We start from the raw sequence: 19958 nt of genomic DNA on the forward strand, positions 1-19958 counted from the left end.
ATGAATTCGGTTATACCTCGTTGGTATTCTTCCGTAAGCAATCTCGTGTTCGGATCTAAATGAGGTCGATCGATCCAAGAACAAAAATAATTTGAAGAAGACATGTTTTTTATGAATCAAATTCGTGTGTAAAGAGAGTAAGAGGGAGGATGAAGATATGGAGTGAATGAAGAGGAAGAGGGGGGCTTGTATTTATAGTTGAAATCTTGCCGACAGACCGAGGAAATTCGGACGGAATTCCGACGCCAACGGCTAGGTCGTCGGAATTTCTTCGGAATTTTTAAAATCCCCCAACGGCTCTCCAACGGCTATAATATATCCTCGGAATTCATCGGTTTTTTCCGAGGAATACATTTTTCCTCATTATTCCGTCGGAATATTCCGACGGATTGATATTTCCTCGGAATTCCATCGGTATATTCCAAGAAAATTCCGAGGAAACCTAATTTTGGGTTTCCTCGGAAATTCCTCGGGAAATTCCGAGGATTTCATTTTCCGTCGGAATGTCCGTCAGAATACAGCTGTTTTCTTGTAGTGGTATGTAGGCCTTTTGGAAGATCAAAATTGATCGACATCAAAAACGCTCCTGGGTGTATCAACCCTTCCTCGAGCCTCATGTTCTCCAAAGATGATAAAAGGTTCTACATTCCAAGTCCCGGATGCAACTACTTTTGCTATTTGGAAGAAGAGCATGACAAACTCGAGTTCATGGGCTTGAAGTTTGACGACATTCCAGCCTCGGTGTCTAATGAGGTTTCGGAGTTGAGTTCATGTTCAAGGACAGACCACCTTGTGGAGTCACCCACCGGAAACCTTTTCCTAGTCAAGTGGTATAGTATCTAATTAGCTATACATAGAATATAAAGTTCTTATTTAGAAATTAAGTAGTTGGTGGTTTTTTTTTTGAATGACTAGCATTTTCTGAATTCGTAAATTCACTTTTTTTGGGGAGAAGACCTCTCCTAACGCAACTTGAACATATGACCCCTTAGTCACCTATTAAATAATCTAAGAGTTCTAGTCACTTGGTCAATTCTTTGTTAGTAGGTTTGAAATGAATTTGAATCATATATTTCTGTGTGAATGAGTTTAGTATTCTATCATGTCTTTGCAGGTATGGTGAGGACTCAGAGGTGTGGATGGACTCAGACTCAGACTCCGACACCGACTTGGAGAAGGACGATGAAAACGAGGTGTCAACATTGAAGCATGTAACGAAAAAATTCATGGTGTATAGGGCGGGGGAGCAATCGTGTGATTATAATAAGACAATGATCTACACAGAAGACATTGGAGATCTTTGTATGTTTCTTGGACATAGACAGGCTTTCTGCGTCCCGGCCAGCACGTCTCCTGGACTCAAGCCTAACTGCATCTATTTTGTGGGTCGTAACTTTGGTGTTTATGATCTCACCACCAAAACTTGCACTACCTTCCACAAAGATGATGAATGTCCAGTGACGAGAATTGAATTCCCTTACTGGCAATTTTCTCTCTAGCACCACTTGATTTAGATGGTTGTTGCTAGTTTGTTTGCTTCATTAATGTTATAGGTGTTTTTGCTTTCCCATGCTAATGCTATCATTTAAATCCAATGTTCTATTCTAATGGAATTTACTATCCATGAATGATTTTTGTTCAATTCCATTCCAACAATAAGGTAACCTTATAAATTTCATACACTCCTCTCATCTAAGGGTTTAAAACCCGGACCAAAATACCCATATGATCAAAAGGCACTGGAGATCTTGGATGTCCCCTGGAATCAGCCCTAACTCCATATATTATGTGGGTACTAGCTATAGCGTTCACAATACCGCAGCCTTACGTACCACTACCTTCTACACAGAAGATAAGATTCTGCTAAGGTCCACTTAATACCCTTACAGGCCTATTCCTCTCTCTTACTAGTGACTTTGATATTATCCGATGTCTGTAAAATTCGATGGCTCTTGTGTCCTGCAGAAAATTTTGGTCTTTCCTTAGGTTGGTTCACGTACTAGTTGATGCTTTTGGTTCGTAATCTATGGTTATCTGAAAGAAATATAATGACAACCCGTTTGATCTCTTTGGTCAGATACTAGTCTTGGTCACTGCAGCAAAGCTGGGACGATCAAATATGCAACCAAGTGCTAACTGATAATTACACCAATAAGCCTAGGACTCGTTCAGGTTAGGTTTCATATATAAGTAACCGAGTTTATACCACTTTTATAGTGTCGAGATCTTAGTCACAACTCAGACTACTAAATTAAATAATTAAAGGCAATCAAGTGCTAAAAGATCATTTGTGGGCAAAACTGGCTAAGAAACGTGAGTAGAATAGTAGTTTTCTAGTAGAAACAATGAAAGAATAATACCCTGAACATAAAACTGAAACCAAGAGAGACGGATAACGGATTGTTAAGTGAGATGTTGGATATAACAGAGCTTGTTTCATGACTCTCCATACTCCCCGCTCAAAGTTTTTCGAGGCCTCTGGACAAGAAATTTATTTTAGGTTTTTAATAGCAAAAAATATTTTCACATCAAAAATTGAGTATAAATATATCTAAAATTGTTTATATGATATATTAATTACTAAAATTAGTAATACAAATTATACAGACAAACTATAACTTAATATAGATATTATCTTTTAAAAACAATTTAAACAAAATATGTATTCGAGGTTATGGTGAGTTTTTCTAAAATTTTCTATCTCATTCTCTTTCGTTTTGACATTTTTAATCTTTAAAACCTATTAGAACTCTTCAGTCGAGCTGCTCTAACTCAGTCGACTTTATTTTAAATATGTATCGAAGATCAATATTATTCGATAAGTTCTCAAAAAAAAATCACAAAATCAGTATTTTAATATAATGTAAGTTAATAACAAAATTTTAATTAATTAAATAATTAAATTAATTGGAATTGGATGCTGCCAAATGGACGAAAGGGTTCTTATTTGTCTCATTTGAGAACTGTTTGTTGATGGCAAAAATAAAAAACTGTTTGTTACATTTTTTTTTGTTTTGTAATTTTTTTTCTTTTTAAAAAATCATTAGATATATCCATTAGAACCTTTTTTTGTTGGAGAACCTTCATGTAGTTTGAATATTCTATGGAGCAGCTCATGGACAATAAGAAGCGGAACTGAATATCATTACGGGCCTCATGTACACCATAGGCCCAAGTATTGAAACGACGTGGTATCATTTCATAACGAGAGGTTAAAGTTAAATCGCTTTCTTTTTCACCTTTTATTGCCGGTCGGTGGTTCTCTGATGGCCGCCGTCGCAGATTCCGTGGATAACGGCACAACTCCCATACCCTCCGGAGTCACTGCCACAACATTGCTTAACGAAAACTCTGATGCCTTCCCTGAATTGAATCAACCGGATAGCTCAGTTGCTGCGGAGAGATGGCCAGGTTGGCCTGGGGATTGCGTGTTTCGAGTGATCGTCCCCGTAGCTAAAGTCGGAGCTATCATCGGACGCAAAGGAGATATCATCAGAAAGATGTGCGAGGAGACTCGCGCTCGCATCAAAGTCCTCGACGGTCCCGCCACGACTCAAGATCGCGTCGTTAGTCTCTTTCTACACAATTGGAGATAATTAGGGGTTTTCTAAGAATCAGTGTTAAGATTCTTGCGTTAAAGTTTCAGTTCTTGTGATGATTTTTTTCTTTTCGAAAGTTTTAGTTTTTAATTATTTATTCTCGAGTTAGATTGTGGTTTAGTTAATGTCTTTTTGGTCTTGAATGTTATGGTTTAGGTGCTAATATCTGCGAAGGAAGATCTAGAGGCGTACATGTCGCCTGCAATGGGAGCAGTCGTGAGGGTGTTCAGACGAGTTTCAGAATTGCCTGATAACGATGACGATGATGATGTTCAAAAAGCTGGAAGTGCCGTCTCTTCAGTGCGTTTATTAGTTACGTCTATGCAGGCGATAAGTTTGATAGGGAAACAAGGATCCTCCATTAAAGCAATAGTAGAGAACTCTGGTGCATCAGTTCGCATTTTATCAGAAGGTAGTATCATCTCTTTGTTTGTCTCTGTAAAGTTCAGTTAATTCTTTAATTCATATGTATCATCTTGTAGAAACTGAGTCTATGTTTATGAAGTTGTGTGCTATGTAAAGTGTTTTTTTTTTTTTTTTTGCTGCCAGAGGAAACACCGTTTTATGCTGGGCAAGATGAGAGGATAGTGGATGTGCAGGGGGAAGCTTTAAAGATTGCAAAAGCGTTAGAAGCGATTGTTGGCCACCTAAGGAAGTTTCTAGTCGACCATTCTGTGGTTCCTCTCTTCGAGAAGCAAGTAAGCTTTTTAAGTTGTCTGAACAACTAGTTCCTTGGGTGTCTCTCTTTTTTTGTTCTTTTCTGAGTTGTCTAATTTTTGTTTCTTTCATCTTTAGTACTTAGCTAGAGTCTCTCAAGTTCGCCAGGAAGAACCCTTGGCTGAAAACAAGTCATCTCTCCATACTCTTTCGTCAAATGTGATGGAGTCTGATCTCTCCCTCTTAGCACGAAGGGAGCCTCTGTTTTTGGAGCGTGATCCTCGGGTGGAGTCACGTGTTCAACCTTCAGCAGCTTCTATGTACGGTCAAGATCCTGTACTCGCCGCCACCCTTGCTCGTGTTTCCGCTGCTTTTGTTACACAGGTAGATTCCATTGGATACAGCATCGTCTCCTCAAAATGTTTAGTGTTATAACGTTCTCACATTGGATACAGCATCTAAGCTTATATCTTTGAACTAGTTAAAGACGTTTCTGTTATGGGTTTTCTTAACAGGTATCTCAAACAATGCAAATACCGTTCTCCTATGCGGAGGATATTATTGGTTTGGAAGGAGCTAATATAGCCTACATCCGCCGGAGTAGCGGAGCTACCGTAACCATTCAAGAGAGTCCACATCCTGATGAAATCACAGTGGAAATCAAAGGCACCTCTTCTCAAGTACAAACTGCTCAGCTGCTAATTCAAGTAAGAACGCATTTCATGTGTTTTGCGTAAATGCTAAAGATTAATTTACAAACTTATTTGTTGTCTACGTGTGTGTGCGTAGGAGTTCATCAGCAATCACAAGGAACCGGTTTGGGTTTCAGGGGGATATGCTAGAGTCGACACTGGCTATGTACCTGCTGTATATCCTCCTCAGCTGAGCAACCGTCAAGAGCCGCTCACGAGTACCTACACGGGCACAGAGACTGTGCAGTACAGACCAACATCATACTCTCAACTGCCTGGTCAGTCAACCTACACGCCGACTCTGACTGGGCAAACTTACGATACGGAATATAGACCAGCTTCTGATGTTAATGGTTACAGCAGTTACAGTTTATGAATCGTTGTGCTCTGTGTTGTTCCGAAGTTAACACGACAGATCTAGTCACATGACACGACAGATCTAGTCACATATAACAGTTTCATGTTTTTTCCTTCTTTTTGTCATGTTCGTTTTGATTTTATATGCTGGTGTCTATGAGATTTTGACGGAACCATGGGAACTCTTACGTGTTGAAAGTAGGATTTTCTACCTGGACATGATGTATGAAAACTATAAGGAGACCCATGTGTTGCGGAAAGGGCTATATCCATCATGGAGCTATCCACAACTTTTACTGGTCTACACTGTATGTTAGCATTTGCCAAATGAGATAAAATCTAAAATCTCTTTACATCCAGTTAGCAATGTAAATGCAAAGTTGCAATCAAATTCTTGGATGGATCACAAAGTAATTGACCAGTGAGCGGACTTATTCATTACGTAACAGAAAAAAGTCTTAAGGGCATAAAACTCCGAACCCAGAGGAGATTGTGAAATAAAAAGACAAGAAACGACTGAAAAAAAAAGGGATTTTAATCTTTGTTTCGAGATTCTTCCTTCTTGTCTACTTCATCACTTCCCATCTGAGGTAATGTCTGGAAATTTAGAAGGAGAAATGATTATCAGATCATCTCGACATTACATCGAACACCTTACACGCATTGAAAGAGAATATAACTTACGAGATCTGGCTTGTATAAATTGTGTACGACGGAGGCTCCGGCGAGCAATGAGGCTACAACGACGACGGTTGACAACGCTAAAGACGGAGTTCCCGTCGGCTTCTTCCCCCCAAATCTTTTGTTCATCTTTTTTGTCTCTTCTTTGAACAACCGCGACTGCGCGACTGTATGTACACTTGAACTGGTAAAACTAAAAACTAATAAACGAAGCTTTGTTTTATTTATCACGCGCGAACTCGCGCGTGAAGGGCAACTTCCCCTTTTTAATTGGTTTGCTGCTATAAAATCATTACTGTAATTCCAATTTCAACTCGGTTTGTTCTACCAATTCACATATTGTGGTTTATTACTTAACCGGTGCAAAGCCAACAAAAAAAAAATGAAAAAACATTCATTAGCTCAAGAAAGAAACAACTATTTATTCGGTTTATTTTTATTCTGTTCCTTTGTACACACAAACGTAGATAATGAGAAGAAGATGATACAGAGATTTGAGTAAATATAAGGTATAGTATCTTCACTTTGGGTTTATATTGAATGTACAGCCATATATCTAAGTCCCTCCTCTATAATCCTTTGACAAGGAAGGGACCAAGATTATACATATATATATATTTAGCTCAAGAGTATGGTGTGTATAAGTAAGAAGAAGCGCCACTAAAACCACCTGAAAACAGCAATCACCAGTAGCAAGAGGGAGAATCCCATCGCCTGCAACATCACGAGATCTCATCATCATTTCGTTGGAAGCTCAAACGGTCAAGACCCAAGAGAGAGAGAGAGAGTCATTACAGTGATTGCGGAAGCAGCAAGACCGGCTCTTTCTCTAGGATCCTTGCGGTAGTAGTTCCCGAAATAGAGAAATGTCGCATAATACCACAAGAGAGGGAACACAAATCCCAGGAGGAAGCTGTAAAGAGAGAGATATCATCAGGTAAACAGAACTGGAGACTTAACAGTTAACACCAAAAACAAAACAAAAGATTCTACTCACGAGAACCATCCTATTCCGCAACCGAAGCATGGGAGAGGCTTGTCATACGCTCCATTTTCAACATCATCCACGTCTTTAACAAGCGTATATCTTCCTTTCCCACAAACCATAGCATCTACCACACAAGCCCAATGTATTAGCTCACAAAGAATCAACACTTGAACAGACTTAAAAGGGTTTTACATTTTGTAAAGAGTTTCTTAATGCAATGAGAGAGAGCTAGTTGTGAATGGTGATGATACCTTTAATAGCAGAGTAGTATCTAGCAGCTGGTCTGATAACACTGGCATGCTTATCTCCCATGGATTTCACCAGCTCTGCACGCTCTTTAACATCTTACAAAATATAAAAATCAATAGAATAGATTAAATCCAAACTGATGAAAAACTCATCAAACTTCAAGGTACTCCCCACTTGAAAGCATGAGTCAACGATCTTACAAAGAGCTTAACCAACACAAACCAGTATCAATACTCGGTTAACCAATTTCTATTGGTTTAAATCTTTTCAAATATTTGAGACTGAGCCATAACTACCCTAAAGAAATCTTAACTTATTGTTTGGTTCTAAAAGCTTTTGATAGAGTCAACGCTGTCCATGTTCGTGTTCTCAGAAATCATATATATGCAATCAATTACAGCAAGTAAACTACTTTGTTCTCAAGATTTGGATGACTAATCTGATCATAAAGGGGAAGAAGAAGATGATTACTTTCTGCCATATGTTCTTCAGTAAAAAGAGCTTCTCGGTGAACGTCAAGCTCTTGCTTCAAATTAGCCTTCAACAAAAAAAAAAACAGTAACAATATGAATTTACACCCCTGAAGATAGATTTCAATCGAACTAAGGCTCGAAACACACACAGATCGATCGATCAATCAATCAAACACCAAGAGTGCGGATTAGATTATTCTCTCTAACTGAAAAGATGTAGTACTAGAAATCTATGAATGACTCAATTCGAGAGGAGATTGATTGCAAAGGGAAGATGGGGGAGATGATCGAGATTCAAGCAACCTTAAGCGAAAGGAGAGAGTCGTCTTCCTTCTTCTTCTTCTTCTTCTTCTTCTTCTTCTTCTTCTTCAACTTCGTAAGCGTTAAATGCGGAGAGAGTAGAAGAAGCAGAAGAAGCCAAGTCTGAGGTCAGACTCAAAGGAGAGACTTTTTAATTTTCTTTTGCCCAACCCCAAAGTTCATCCCTTTTTCTTATTTTGCTAATTATGCTAATCCATAAGCAATATTTATTATTTATTATCTTTAGACTTTAATCATATTTTTTTAGTTGTTGGTTTAGGTATGTATTCACCATCTCATATACTGCAGTTTTAGCTACTAATCGTGTTTGCTCTCTCAAATTGAAAACGTCTTCAACAAATATCAAGTTTAGTTTTTAACCAATAAAAGAAAGTTTATTTCCAAATGTTAGTTTACGAGTACTTTTAGTAATATGTACAACTTTTTAAATAAACGTAATAGATACAACAAATATTAAAGTATGTCCAACTCGATATCACTTACCAACACTTCACGTTTAACTTTTGTTGATTTCTTCCATTTGGTGTTTATGTAATTATCATGACGATTTAAATGTATATATAGTAGCTTGTTTGTTTGCTTAATTAATATCACACAACCTGTCAAGCAATGGAAATTGATTATTAAAAATAAACGATTTAACAACCAGAAGACTATTCCTCCAAGAACATTAGTCATAAAGACTAGTATGATCATTAAACACTCACTGCGCACGCATACTCTGTTTCCGGAGTTTAAAAGGGGTTATATGAACAAGAGTGATATCCTTTTTTAGCCAGAGAGAAGGGGAGGCGATTTGTATGGCAACAAGTGTGATATTTGAAGCTTGGGACTGGTTCTGCTCGAATGTGCACTGGGTAAATTTCCCTTTACCCCACCGGGACACATGAAGGGATGGACCAGCGTTTATGAGCTAGTAGACAGACACCATTGTTTAAAACCCACCTCCTTGTGCACCTTCCAAACTGTTTTCTCCAGAGTTTTGTTTTTTCATCTCGCTAAGGCATCTCCGACCCATTCTATTTTTCACTATAAAATAGAATTTAGATAAAAATACTCTAATGGTATTTTGTTTACAGAATAACTTGTTTATTTTTTTTCATTACTTTGTTTTTTACTATAAATTAGAGTACCATTGAAACAAACTTTAACTCTATTATATATATTTACAGTTACTTTATTTTAAAATAAAAAAAAAAATAGAATAAACTTTTGGAGGTGGTTTTATGGTGAGACACAACTTGGAGGCATTTTCATGTTATTTATCCCGTAACGAGTAGGCATTTCAAATGATGATTTGTTATATCACTTGTGTAGTGTACCAAAAAAAATCCAAGAGAGAAAATCAGCAAACGAACTTCTGGCGCGTAATCATATACAAGAGTCTCTCATGTATATCTTTCATCATGTGAATAACTTCGTCATTTTTGTGATTTGCTGGTGATATGGGAACACAAGTTCGTGAACATGTTTGAAGATTCAGATGCGAATCTCTCGTCTTACTTCACCAACGCAGGATCTTTGATTCCCCCCACTTGCTATCAGCTAGAAGCCTAGAACCAAGTTTGAACACCCCTTTTACCACGAAGTTATATTTTTTATCCACTAGCAGAGATGCTCTCTAATAATATATGACTTTTGAGAGAGTTCTTTGGATAGAGAGTAAAATATCTTTCTATTTTCATATGCAAAAATATTGAAAACAGTGTTCTAAAACGCGCTAGCCGTTCATTACGCGTTAGATGAATGTATAGCGCCTAGCCGTATAGGCGGACGCCTAAACGGGGTATATACGGATGTATACTTTTACATGAAATATAAGTATAAGATTAATATATATACATTACTTTAAAAAAAAAACTGAACATAAATATATTTTAGATCAAATTTTATGTATAAGTATATAGTTTAACATATATAAATAGTTTAAAATTATAAAAATTAAAGTCATTTTAAATATATAAAGATGATAAATTTAAAATGATTTTGCAACAATTACACTAATATCTACAATCAAATAAATACATAAAATAAGTAAAAGTAATATAAATAATAACATTAATAAAATATAATAATAATATTAATAGTTTAATTTTTGAATATTAATGCTTAAAATCTGCTTAGGCGTCCGCGTAGCCCGCATAATTGTCCGCCTAAACGTTATTATTCGCCTGAAATATATAAATCCACATAAAACACTGTATAACATGAAAACAATATGGTCGGTTATCGTATAGCGCCTAAACCGTATTTTAGAACACTGATTGAAAATCATTTGGATATAAACAGATGATACTAAGGCTGTGACCACTTAATGAACAAAATAAATGGAAAAAATATTGAACAAAATTTCATTTAAGGAATTGAACTGAAAAGAAAAATTGACTACAGAGGAATAAAGAATTGAACAATTAGTAAACATAACTGCTGGTAAACAAACAGAAGAATAGATGTTTTCATAATTTAATTAATAAATATAAATTAGCATCAATGTACACGTACAGTGAAACAAGAATTATTAACTATTTATTTATAGAGTTAATGGGATAATCATGAGATTGAAACGATAAGTTTAAACTTTATATAATAAGGTTAAACTGAGGTTGGACGTTGATGCGTGAATATTTTGTTAGTTTCTTGCGCCAACTTTTAAATTCATCTGAACTTTATCACTTAAAAAAACTTTAAACTATAGATTCAACTGGTTCTTTATCGAAATTAGAGGAGGAATTATTTGTTCATGAGTTCCTCCTTAAATGAGGAAAAGAGAGGAATATAGTGGGGTCCGTGTGTTAAAAATTTGACAAAAATTTCAATCTGATTGGTAGGCCTAGGCATAATATCCGTAATCCAAAATTCGAACCGAACCCGAACCAAAAATCCGATCCGTATCCGGTCCAAAATGTAAAAAAATATTTGAATGGGTCTTGTAAGGTGGTACAAAACATATCTGAACCCAAAATGTTATTAACCGAACCCGAACGGGTAACCCGAAAAACCGAAAAAAAAAAAAAAATCCGAAAAAATATCCGAAGAAACCGATCCGAATGTCCAAAATAATATACAATATAATTATACGAAACATGAATATATACTTCAAATATTCAATTTCATATTTATTTTGATATGTTATCTAACAATAAGTATTTAAAATTTAAATAACTACCTTAAATACTTAATTATATATAAATAAATATATATTTCTTATGTTTTACTTTTAAATTTTAGATTTTATTTCGGGTATATCTGAACCGATCCGATATAACCCGAATCCGAATGATGTATGATTACTTTATGGGTTCTATGATGTGATACAAAATCGACCCGAACCCGATCCGTAATTGCAAATTTACTAGAACGAGACCTAGGAGGTGTTATAAAAAAGAACCGAAATCCAAAAAACCTGATCTAAACGCCAACGGGTACCCCAACGCCCAGACCTATTGGTTGGTATCAACTTTTGAGGAACAACAAATTTATTCTTTTTTTTTCCTAAAATGTGGTGACCAATTGAAGCGTAAGATGTCTATATATTAATGTATATTGTAACCATATTACAATAAGCCCAGGAGGAAAAATACAAGGGGCTTTTGAGACGTAAAGACAATGAGCTTAACATTTTAAGCTACATTGTCTGACATGATTGTAACATGTCAGTTTAAAAATTATAATTTGTTTCTTTGAGAGACCTATATTCTTTGATAAAAGATAGAAAAAGGACCCTCTGTTTCAGCTCAAGGCTTTGATCTTGAGTTTCCTATGAGGCTTCAGATCAACCACCACCACAGTTATATTGTCTTTGCTTCCTCTCTGTAAAGCCAGCTTTGACAAGTACTCAGCCGCAGACCTTGCCGCCGGATCTTCTCCTTCCCCTCCCCCTCTTCTCTCCTCCGTGAGCAACGACGCATCTCCAGCCACCATGTTCTTCTTGTGCCACAAGAGAATACGCTTCCGGGCCATCTCACACGCTTCCTCATCCGTCATTACATCCCAAACACCGTCACTCGCTAGTATCAGACAGTCATCTTCTTTGACTCTCTTTACAGCAGTCACTTTCGGATCAGGAATGATCGACGGTTTCAAGTATCTATCGCCTGTCACACAATACATGATTGTAAGAACAAAAGAAAGTTTCTATTTATAGAAGAAAGCTTACCAAGGGATCTTGACATGGCAAGAACACCGAACACACGAGCTCCGTTCCACCGGATCACTTTCCCTCCGGCGGCTTCAATCCTCGCCGCCTCGTCTTCTCTATCCGGCTACACACATACATAACAAATCGATTTAAATCAAGAATCAAAAACCTACGAAGCTAAAGAACCAATACGTATGTATGAATCTGCATATGCTTAACCTTGTGATCAGTAGATAAAGGCAACGCAGTCTTGCCGCGGCAAAGAACGGCTCTTGAGTCGCCGCAGTTCGCGACGAAGATATGAGTCGGGAACACGATGGCGACGACCGACGTTGACCCGACAGTCTCCGGGGCCACCGACTCGATCTCCGAGTCAACGCGGAGGAACGAGCTGAACAGAGCTCTATTCCACTTCTCCTGCCACGTGTCACCGTCATAGAGCATCGGTTTCCCCTTCTCTATCTCCTCCGCTAAAGCCAAGTGCATCCTCTCCCTGCAATAGTTCGCTACCTACACAACACAAGATCCCAATCAAAGTCACATACTTTTTGCAGTATACAGAGGAGATTGATTGGTTTGTTACCTGAGAACCGCCGTGGCCGTCGTAGACACCGAAGAAGTGAGCGGCGGACTGAGGATTGAAACGACCATCTATCAACGAATTGGTTGGAGACTGAAGGAATCTTGGTATCGCGGAGACAGCATCTTCCATCTCCGGTCTTCTTCCACAGATGGAAGTCACACCGTACAGAGGCACGCTCTTGAACTCGAACAGAGTCCTGCACTCTGTTCTGCTGATCATCTTCTTCTCCGTCGATCTCTCATCTGAACCGTTGATCTCTTCTCCGGCGGCGGCAATATCAGCGGGTGATGATTGCTTCTTAATGTTGAAGTTGGGAGAGGACAAAACTCTTCTAGATTCAGAAACAGAGCATGAAGTCTCCTGTCTAGAATCTCCGTTGTCGGAATCTTGAGTTGAGTATTGGCCGTTGCGGTAGCTTTTACCCAACATGATCCCTGCGAGTTCCATCTGGGTTTCGGGGAAAATCATAGCAACCGCCGGAGATACTTCCTCCATTGATGTAACCTCAAGCTTTGTTTTCTCTCTCTCCTTTTTATTCGTTTTTAAAGAGAACAAGCTATGCAGACAAGAAACCCATGACTCTCCAGTCTCCACAAAAGAAAAATAAGTACTTTAACTACCACATGATTTGATAAAAAAAAAAAAAAAAAGAACTACCACATGAAACCGTTAGATAGATACAGAAATTTTCCCGGGATAAAATCACCACACAGCAAAAGAAAACAAATATGTACGTATTGAATTTGAATCAGGGTTTCCTGTATTGTGGGTAACTCGTTACAACCTCTTAAATATTTTATATTCTCTCTTCAATTAATTTTCACAACTAAAACCGTTTCTAGATTCAGCTACTTAAGAGCATTATTATCCCAAGTTTTTAATGAGTCTCTTAGATTAATTTTGATTAAAAAAAAAATCAAAAATACATATTAACACAAAAGACGTATCTTATTTAGGGGAAGCAAGGGACGTTTCTCAATGTACACGTGTCAAATCTCCAACAAAATCAATCTCTCAAAAGCCATCACCACCTCTGATATCCTCTCCGATCTCCTCTCCGACGCCATGCTTTTTGACCTCGACATGAGGTACTCTCTTCCCATATACATCTCCACTCTCCGTCTCCACGCTTTACTTCTCCACCTCATGATTTCCGAGCTCTGATCACTCCCCAACGCCTCCTCCGTCCTGATCAATCTCTCTGCGCAATCTTCCTCCGTCCCGACCTTCATCGTTATCACCTTCTTCTCACTCGTCGCAATTGGGTTTTTTACCCTTCTTCTTCTTGGACAAACGATTGTTATCAGGAAAGAGAACCTGGAACTCAGCCTCCTCTATGCAACTCTGACAGTGACCCAAATCAGGTACGTTCTTTTATGTACCTTCTTTTATGGACTAAATTGATTGTTGATTAGCCAAAAATTGATTTGATATGCTTCAATCTGTCCCTGCTTGGTCTTGGATTGTAGATCATAGGATCATTGTAATGAAACAACTTGTTTGAATAATGTGGTTTTGCGATATTGTTGTGTTTTGTTAAACCAATGGCTAATTACCTCAAGTTCGATGTGTTTTGATCTTCAGACCTTTTTATGAATTGATTGGATTAGAAGGGTGAAGCTGATATCTCTTTTGTGCTGATAGATTCAGTGGCTCCATTACTCTCAGTGGCGGCCAAGATTGGAAGGCAACGTTGAGGGTCCCACCTCCTGATACTCGTTATCAGACTGGTGCCTTCTGCATTTCAGTTCTTGAGAAAATTGATCCAAATACCAATGTTATTCAAAGTATGCTGGTTTATTGTTAGGAACTCCTGTATTTGCGAACAAATATAGTTACAGTCTTGACTGTGTTTATTTTTTATACAGCCATGATTCTAGTTCCAACGCGAGAGCTGGCTCTTCAGACTTCACAGGTTTGCAAGGAGCTTTCCAAATACTTGAACATCCAGGTTATGGTCACCACTGGCGGTACCAGTCTGAGAGATGATATCAAGCGGTTACATCAACCTATACATCTGCTCGTTGGAACTCTTGGAAGAATATTGGATCTTACCAAAAAGGGAGTGTGTTTTGAAAGACTGCACGATGCTTGTGATGGATGAGGTGAGCTCTTGTACTATATCTTCGTTTTGTGATTTATTGCTAAAAGCGTGATGAAAAAACTGTAGAATTACTGCTAAAAATAAGTTTTCTGATTGATTGCATTCTACTCTATATAAAATGCATTGTTATACTTACCACTGATTGATTGCATTCTACTCTATATAAAATGCATTGCTATACTTACCACTTTCTGTAGTCAGTTTTAAAGTTTTAAATAGAAGTTGTTTTATTGTGCCATAAGCTTCAAAGTTTTTAACTCTTTACAAACTATCTTACCAGGTCGACAAGCTTTTGTCTGCAGAGTTCCAAGCTTTTGTCTGCAGAGTTCCAGGCCGACTATCCTCTTGATACTCAACAGTTTACAATGTGAGTATGCACATGTTCTGTTTCATGTTACATGTTCTTCTTTTGTTGTTCTTGTTATTGATTATGGTGTGTCATTACTTGCATTGTGAAGATATATCAAAGCTTATTCTCATTGATGTGTTGTTTTATCATAATTTTTTTTAAGAACCCTTAAATAAGAGATTTGCAATGGAGGACATAAAAATTGAAAGTTCTTAACTAAGTCTCTTAACCAAATTTACTACTTAAATAGTATTAAAAATTAATTAAGAGACCCTTAATGGGTCTCTAGGATAATGATGCTCTAAAAGAGTTGAAAAGAAGACTCATATTTTCTTCTTCTAAAACACTCTCATGCATAAAAAGAGAAAGAAGGAACGAAAAAGGAACTTGGTAGGCAAACGCAACAATCCCTTCAAATCTGCTACAATTTATTAGGTTAACTTAAATAGACGTGGAAGCACCGTAGCCTAATGGTTAAGGTTTGCTTCTACACCCAGGTCTGGGGTTCGAATCTCAGACTATGCAATTTATTGCAGAATACAGGAAATCCAGGTTTCAAGTTCTGAAAAGAGCGATTTATTACTGTATTGTCGGTTGTCAAATCGTCTATGTAATCTTTCTCATAATTGTAATGCCATAATAAATCAGCGTTACAAAAAAACTTAAATAGATAATTTATCTTTATTTATTACATTATCCTAAAAGTGAAGTTTTTTTTTTGTTTTTGTAATAAGGGGAGATGTTTCATTCTTGAAAATATAAAAGGAAATTGGGGTCTATAGACATGAAAAAAACCATAATACACACAATAGCTATTTTCCCTAACATTTCTATACACGGAGTTATATATACATATTAATACTGTAATACCCTTTAAACTCAACCGGCAAACCTGCTACCAAAATTAATTAAAAATTAAATTATTAACTGCATAAAAGGTATCTCGTGTCTTACCTCTATTCACAATTCCCTTTTCACTTTTGTTGATAATTTTTTCGAGGTCGAGTGGTTTCCGGCACCGATTTGCTCCAAATCCTCCCCTCTACCTTCAATCGACAGCTTTTCCATCTTCTTCGTGCTTCCTTTCAATCTTGTTCGGCGTTAGGGTTCCACGTTAGAGTTTCAGCGGCGGTTAGTAACACACCCTTCCTATCCAACTTCACCAACTCGATTCTTCTCAGATCTCTGAAATTTTTGTAAATTCTCCCTCGTTTCGGTCGATTCTCTTCGTCTTTGCTTCCTCTGTGTTTATTTTCTTTTATTTGGGCTCGTCTCATAGTATACTTATCTAATTTAAAACCTCCATTCCATTTGGGATGTAATAGTATACTTATCTAATTCATCTATTCCATTTAGAATAGTATCATCGTTCCTGTTGCATACCATCGGTACCGTTACAGAATTAATCCCTCTCATCGGCCTTTTCCAATTTGATTTAGGGTTTGGGTTTTTCCGGGTTGTGTGAGGGTTCCTTTAATTTGAATTATCTTTGTGTCAGTGCTGCAAAATAAGTAGTGTAGTAATTTAGGGGAAGATGTGTAGAATATCACAGCTTACAAATGCTCACTAAGTAGACATAGTATGATATTTATAAACTCGAGTCCATTTGAAATGAAACAGTATTCGTATTGAATTGAACTATTTCACTTAAGATAGTATCACTTGCTATTCTACTTTGCTTGTCTGGTCTTTTCTTGTTTGTAACGTATTTATTGTATTGTCATTTTGATGTATGCTTTGTGTGTTTGCTCGTTTTGTTTAGTTTGTCAGCCTTTTGAATTACACAGAATATCATTGTTTTTCTGGCATTACACTTGTTTGTCTCTGTCACTGATAAATATACAATTTTCTCTATGGTGAATGTCAGATCTGGTAGGTAAATTGGCTTCTACAATTTATAGTCGGTTGTGTTTCCCTCTGATGCTCTTCTTCTTTCTTATGCTTGAATTGGGATTTTGTATCAGCTATGGATAGTACATAGTGTAAAAATAATGATTATTTTGTAGAATGGTATCTGCACGAGCTGATTCCACGTATGTATATAGCACACTTATTATGTTTATATGTATATAGCACACTTATTGTGGAATAATGATGATTTTGTGGAATAGTATCTGTCACATGGAATATAAGAAAGTTTTAGTTTCACATTATTCTATCTTATATGGAATCATAGTTTTATATCTTATGCATTTCCATTTGTTAACTATACTTATTCTGTTTTGAGTGCTATTTCATTTCTATATTCAATATTATAATTCCCACCGTCCAGACTTTTTGCCTCTCTTACTTCATTCTACAGGTTTGGTATGGACGAGTTAGGCCTTCCAAGTAGATTGTTAGAGACATGCTTTGAACCCACTGGCAAGAAAAGAATTAACAACTAATTCAATCTTCGTTGGACTGAAGTGATAAAGAATGCATTAGAGGATGAGGACTTGGCGATGTTGAATGCATCACAGTTTGGACAAGTCTTGCAGATGGGGTCCTATACCTTCTCTGTTATGCTTCTTCATTATTTTCTTGCACGACAGTTGGTTCTTGAGAAGGACTTCGAACTCTGGTGGCTCTTCGTGGGGAAACCAATTTGTTATGCTATACAAGCTTTGCTTCTGTAACGGGCCTCAATTGTGAAGAAATACGGGACGCTCACCGTGAGGTGAAGGGTTCATATCTGATGTGTAGGCGTTGCTATTTATATACCATACCATTTAAATACTATACTATGTCTTAACCCATTGCATATTTCATGTCTCTTGAGGAATGTGAATAGATGACTCATATATTATGGCAGGTGGATTTAATTTATTGTAGATTTGGGTTGCCTATGTATTGCGTTTTATATTTTCCTAATTTGGGTTTAGTGTTTAGTGAGAAGTGTTCTATTACCATCTCCATTAGCTTCGTATTTCATGTCACCCATAAGGCATGTAAATACAAACCTCCAGTATTATAAGAGGTGGATTTAATTTCCCGAAGGTTTGGTTTGCCTATGTTTTGGGGTTTATATTTACCTAACTTGGGTTTAGTGTTTACTGTCAAGTGTTCTATTACTATTTCCATTAGCTTTGTATTTCATGTGGCTAATGAGGAATGTAAATACATGTCTCTAGTATTATAGCAGGTGGATTTAGTTTTATGAAGATTTGGGTTGCGGATTGGGATTTATATTTCCTTAACTTGAGTTTAATGCTTAATGTCAAGTGTTCTATTACCAGTCCTATTAGCTTTGTATTTCATGTTGTTCATGAGGAATGTAAATACATGTCTCCAGTATTATGGCAGGTGGATTTAATTTCATAAAGATTTGGCTTGCCTATGTATTGGGGTTTATATTTCCTTAACTTGGGTTAAGTGTTTACTATCAAGTGTTCTCTTATCATCCCCATTAGCTTTGTATTTCATGTGGCTCATGAGGAATGTAAATATATGTCTCCAGTATTATGGCAGGTGGATTTAATTACCTGGAGATTTGGGTTGCCTATGGATTGGATTTATATTTCGTTAACTTGGGTTTAGTGTTTACTGTGAAGTGTTCTATTACCATTCCTATTAGCTTTGTATTTCATGTTGCTCAATATTGGCTCTAGTATGCACATATTATCATTTTAAATAGTACATTGTATATAGTATAGAAGTCTTCGCTATTCATCTGCAGTTAGAAGTAAGTGGAAATCCATTTATATTTTAAAATGTATTCCATGACAGATTCAGAATAGTATTATTCTATCACAAAAGAGTAAATTTCCTATGAAACCCGATTTATTAGAATATTCGCACACGAAATTACCTCCTCCTTTCTTCAAAGCGGTGAATCTTTAAATTCCTTCACTTTGTTGCTCCTGAGTTTCTTCACATAGATTTACAGTGATTATTATATGGAATACACCATTTATGGTTTTCTTTGAATACACCATTTAAGATTACCGGTACTAATTTCCACCACTCGTTTACCTCTCCACAGTAAAAATATCTTCAGTAAATCTACCCACAATTGCAAATTTATTGCACTAAATACATCATTGCCTCTCCCCAACCGCACACTTCACCGGCTTTGTTCGTGATTATATTAGTAAATTACAAACAGGGTTCTATTCTACGTTAGTCATATCGAATGGAAACTACCCCCATATAAAATGGATGCTTTATAACATGCTGTTTTATACAAAGTTTTTGGTTGTCCCTGCCCGACTTCCACGTGTACGTCTATTACACATGCCCAAACCTATATTTTCCGTACTGCCTCATGTCTTCGCATCTATTTCATCGAACAAACCAATAAAAAATGACTACATATTTGGACATGTTTTGTTCCATCTTGATAGTTTGTACCTTGTCCTTCTTATTCTTCGTTTCTATCTTGTGTTCTATAACCCAACCACCAATACGTTGTGTTTGATTTGCGTCTAACTGTATAAATAATATGGATATGTTACCATATGGAATCGTTCTACGCTATATAAAATAGTATCCTCTATTATGTGTAGTAGTAGTTGTTAAATGGAAATTAAACTTCTTTGCAGTCTTATGAAGGGAACATAAGATGGTAACCTTCTGATTCTAACCTTATGTTCTTTGCAGTTTTACGAAACATAAGATGGTACACCACTTGTTTAACTCTGCACAGTAAAACATTTCTAATAACTCCACCTATTTACGTGGCTTCCTCCTAATCTTTTATCTGGAATAGCTGTAATCCATTAGTGTCCATTTACTGTAGGGAATACGTCATCATATATGCACAACCGCACACATCAGCGTCTACGT

The 19958-nt window shown here is 36.9% G+C and overlaps 4 protein-coding genes and 1 long non-coding RNA gene across 6 annotated transcripts in view; 2 read left to right on the forward strand and 3 right to left on the reverse strand.

Annotated features, from left to right (window-relative positions):
* Positions 1-1499, forward strand: part of LOC106308791 — an 8649-nt gene extending 7150 nt beyond the window's left edge. Inside the window, exons 3-5 of the mRNA XM_013745911.1 lie at positions 536-830; positions 1115-1133; positions 1179-1499. Coding sequence (XP_013601365.1) covers positions 536-830; positions 1115-1133; positions 1179-1499 — 635 coding nt within the window. The remainder of the gene's footprint in view (positions 1-535; positions 831-1114; positions 1134-1178) is intronic.
* A 1740-nt stretch (positions 1500-3239) lies between these two features.
* On the forward strand, positions 3240-5355 carry LOC106307433 (RNA-binding KH domain-containing protein PEPPER-like). The gene is made up of 6 exons (XM_013744391.1): positions 3240-3566; positions 3756-4011; positions 4149-4297; positions 4395-4640; positions 4772-4963; positions 5046-5355. Exons 1-6 carry the CDS (start codon positions 3267-3269, stop codon positions 5322-5324), a joined length of 1422 nt encoding a protein of 473 aa, XP_013599845.1. The 5' UTR covers positions 3240-3266; the 3' UTR covers positions 5325-5355.
* A 283-nt stretch (positions 5356-5638) lies between these two features.
* LOC106307434 lies at positions 5639-6185 on the reverse strand. Its single transcript, XR_001263330.1, has 2 exons — positions 5990-6185; positions 5639-5902 (listed from the first exon to the last, which is right to left on the reverse strand). It is a non-coding gene; the product is annotated as an uncharacterized LOC106307434 (long non-coding RNA).
* A 206-nt stretch (positions 6186-6391) lies between these two features.
* Positions 6392-8172, reverse strand: LOC106307447. Of its 2 annotated transcripts, none has more exons than XM_013744410.1 (6): positions 8000-8172; positions 7695-7761; positions 7226-7309; positions 6984-7098; positions 6782-6899; positions 6392-6700 (listed from the first exon to the last, which is right to left on the reverse strand). In XM_013744410.1, exons 2-6 carry the CDS (start codon positions 7702-7704, stop codon positions 6647-6649), a joined length of 381 nt encoding a protein of 126 aa, XP_013599864.1. In that variant the 5' UTR covers positions 7705-7761; positions 8000-8172; the 3' UTR covers positions 6392-6646. The 2 variants fall into 2 exon arrangements, with proteins under 2 accessions (XP_013599864.1, XP_013599863.1); XM_013744409.1 differs by having other exon boundaries at positions 7226-7318; positions 8000-8170.
* Positions 8173-11538: 3366 nt separating this feature from the next.
* On the reverse strand, positions 11539-13355 carry LOC106307446 (protein phosphatase 2C 56-like). The gene is made up of 4 exons (XM_013744408.1): positions 12739-13355; positions 12375-12665; positions 12174-12279; positions 11539-12111 (listed from the first exon to the last, which is right to left on the reverse strand). The coding sequence occupies exons 1-4, from the start codon at positions 13231-13233 to the stop codon at positions 11747-11749; spliced, it is 1257 nt and encodes a 418-aa protein (XP_013599862.1). The 5' UTR covers positions 13234-13355; the 3' UTR covers positions 11539-11746.
* Positions 13356-19958: the final 6603 nt, after the last annotated feature.

This window comes from Brassica oleracea, chromosome C8, assembly GCF_000695525.1.
Source record: "Brassica oleracea var. oleracea cultivar TO1000 chromosome C8, BOL, whole genome shotgun sequence".
Taxonomy (NCBI): Eukaryota; Viridiplantae; Streptophyta; class Magnoliopsida; order Brassicales; family Brassicaceae; genus Brassica; species Brassica oleracea.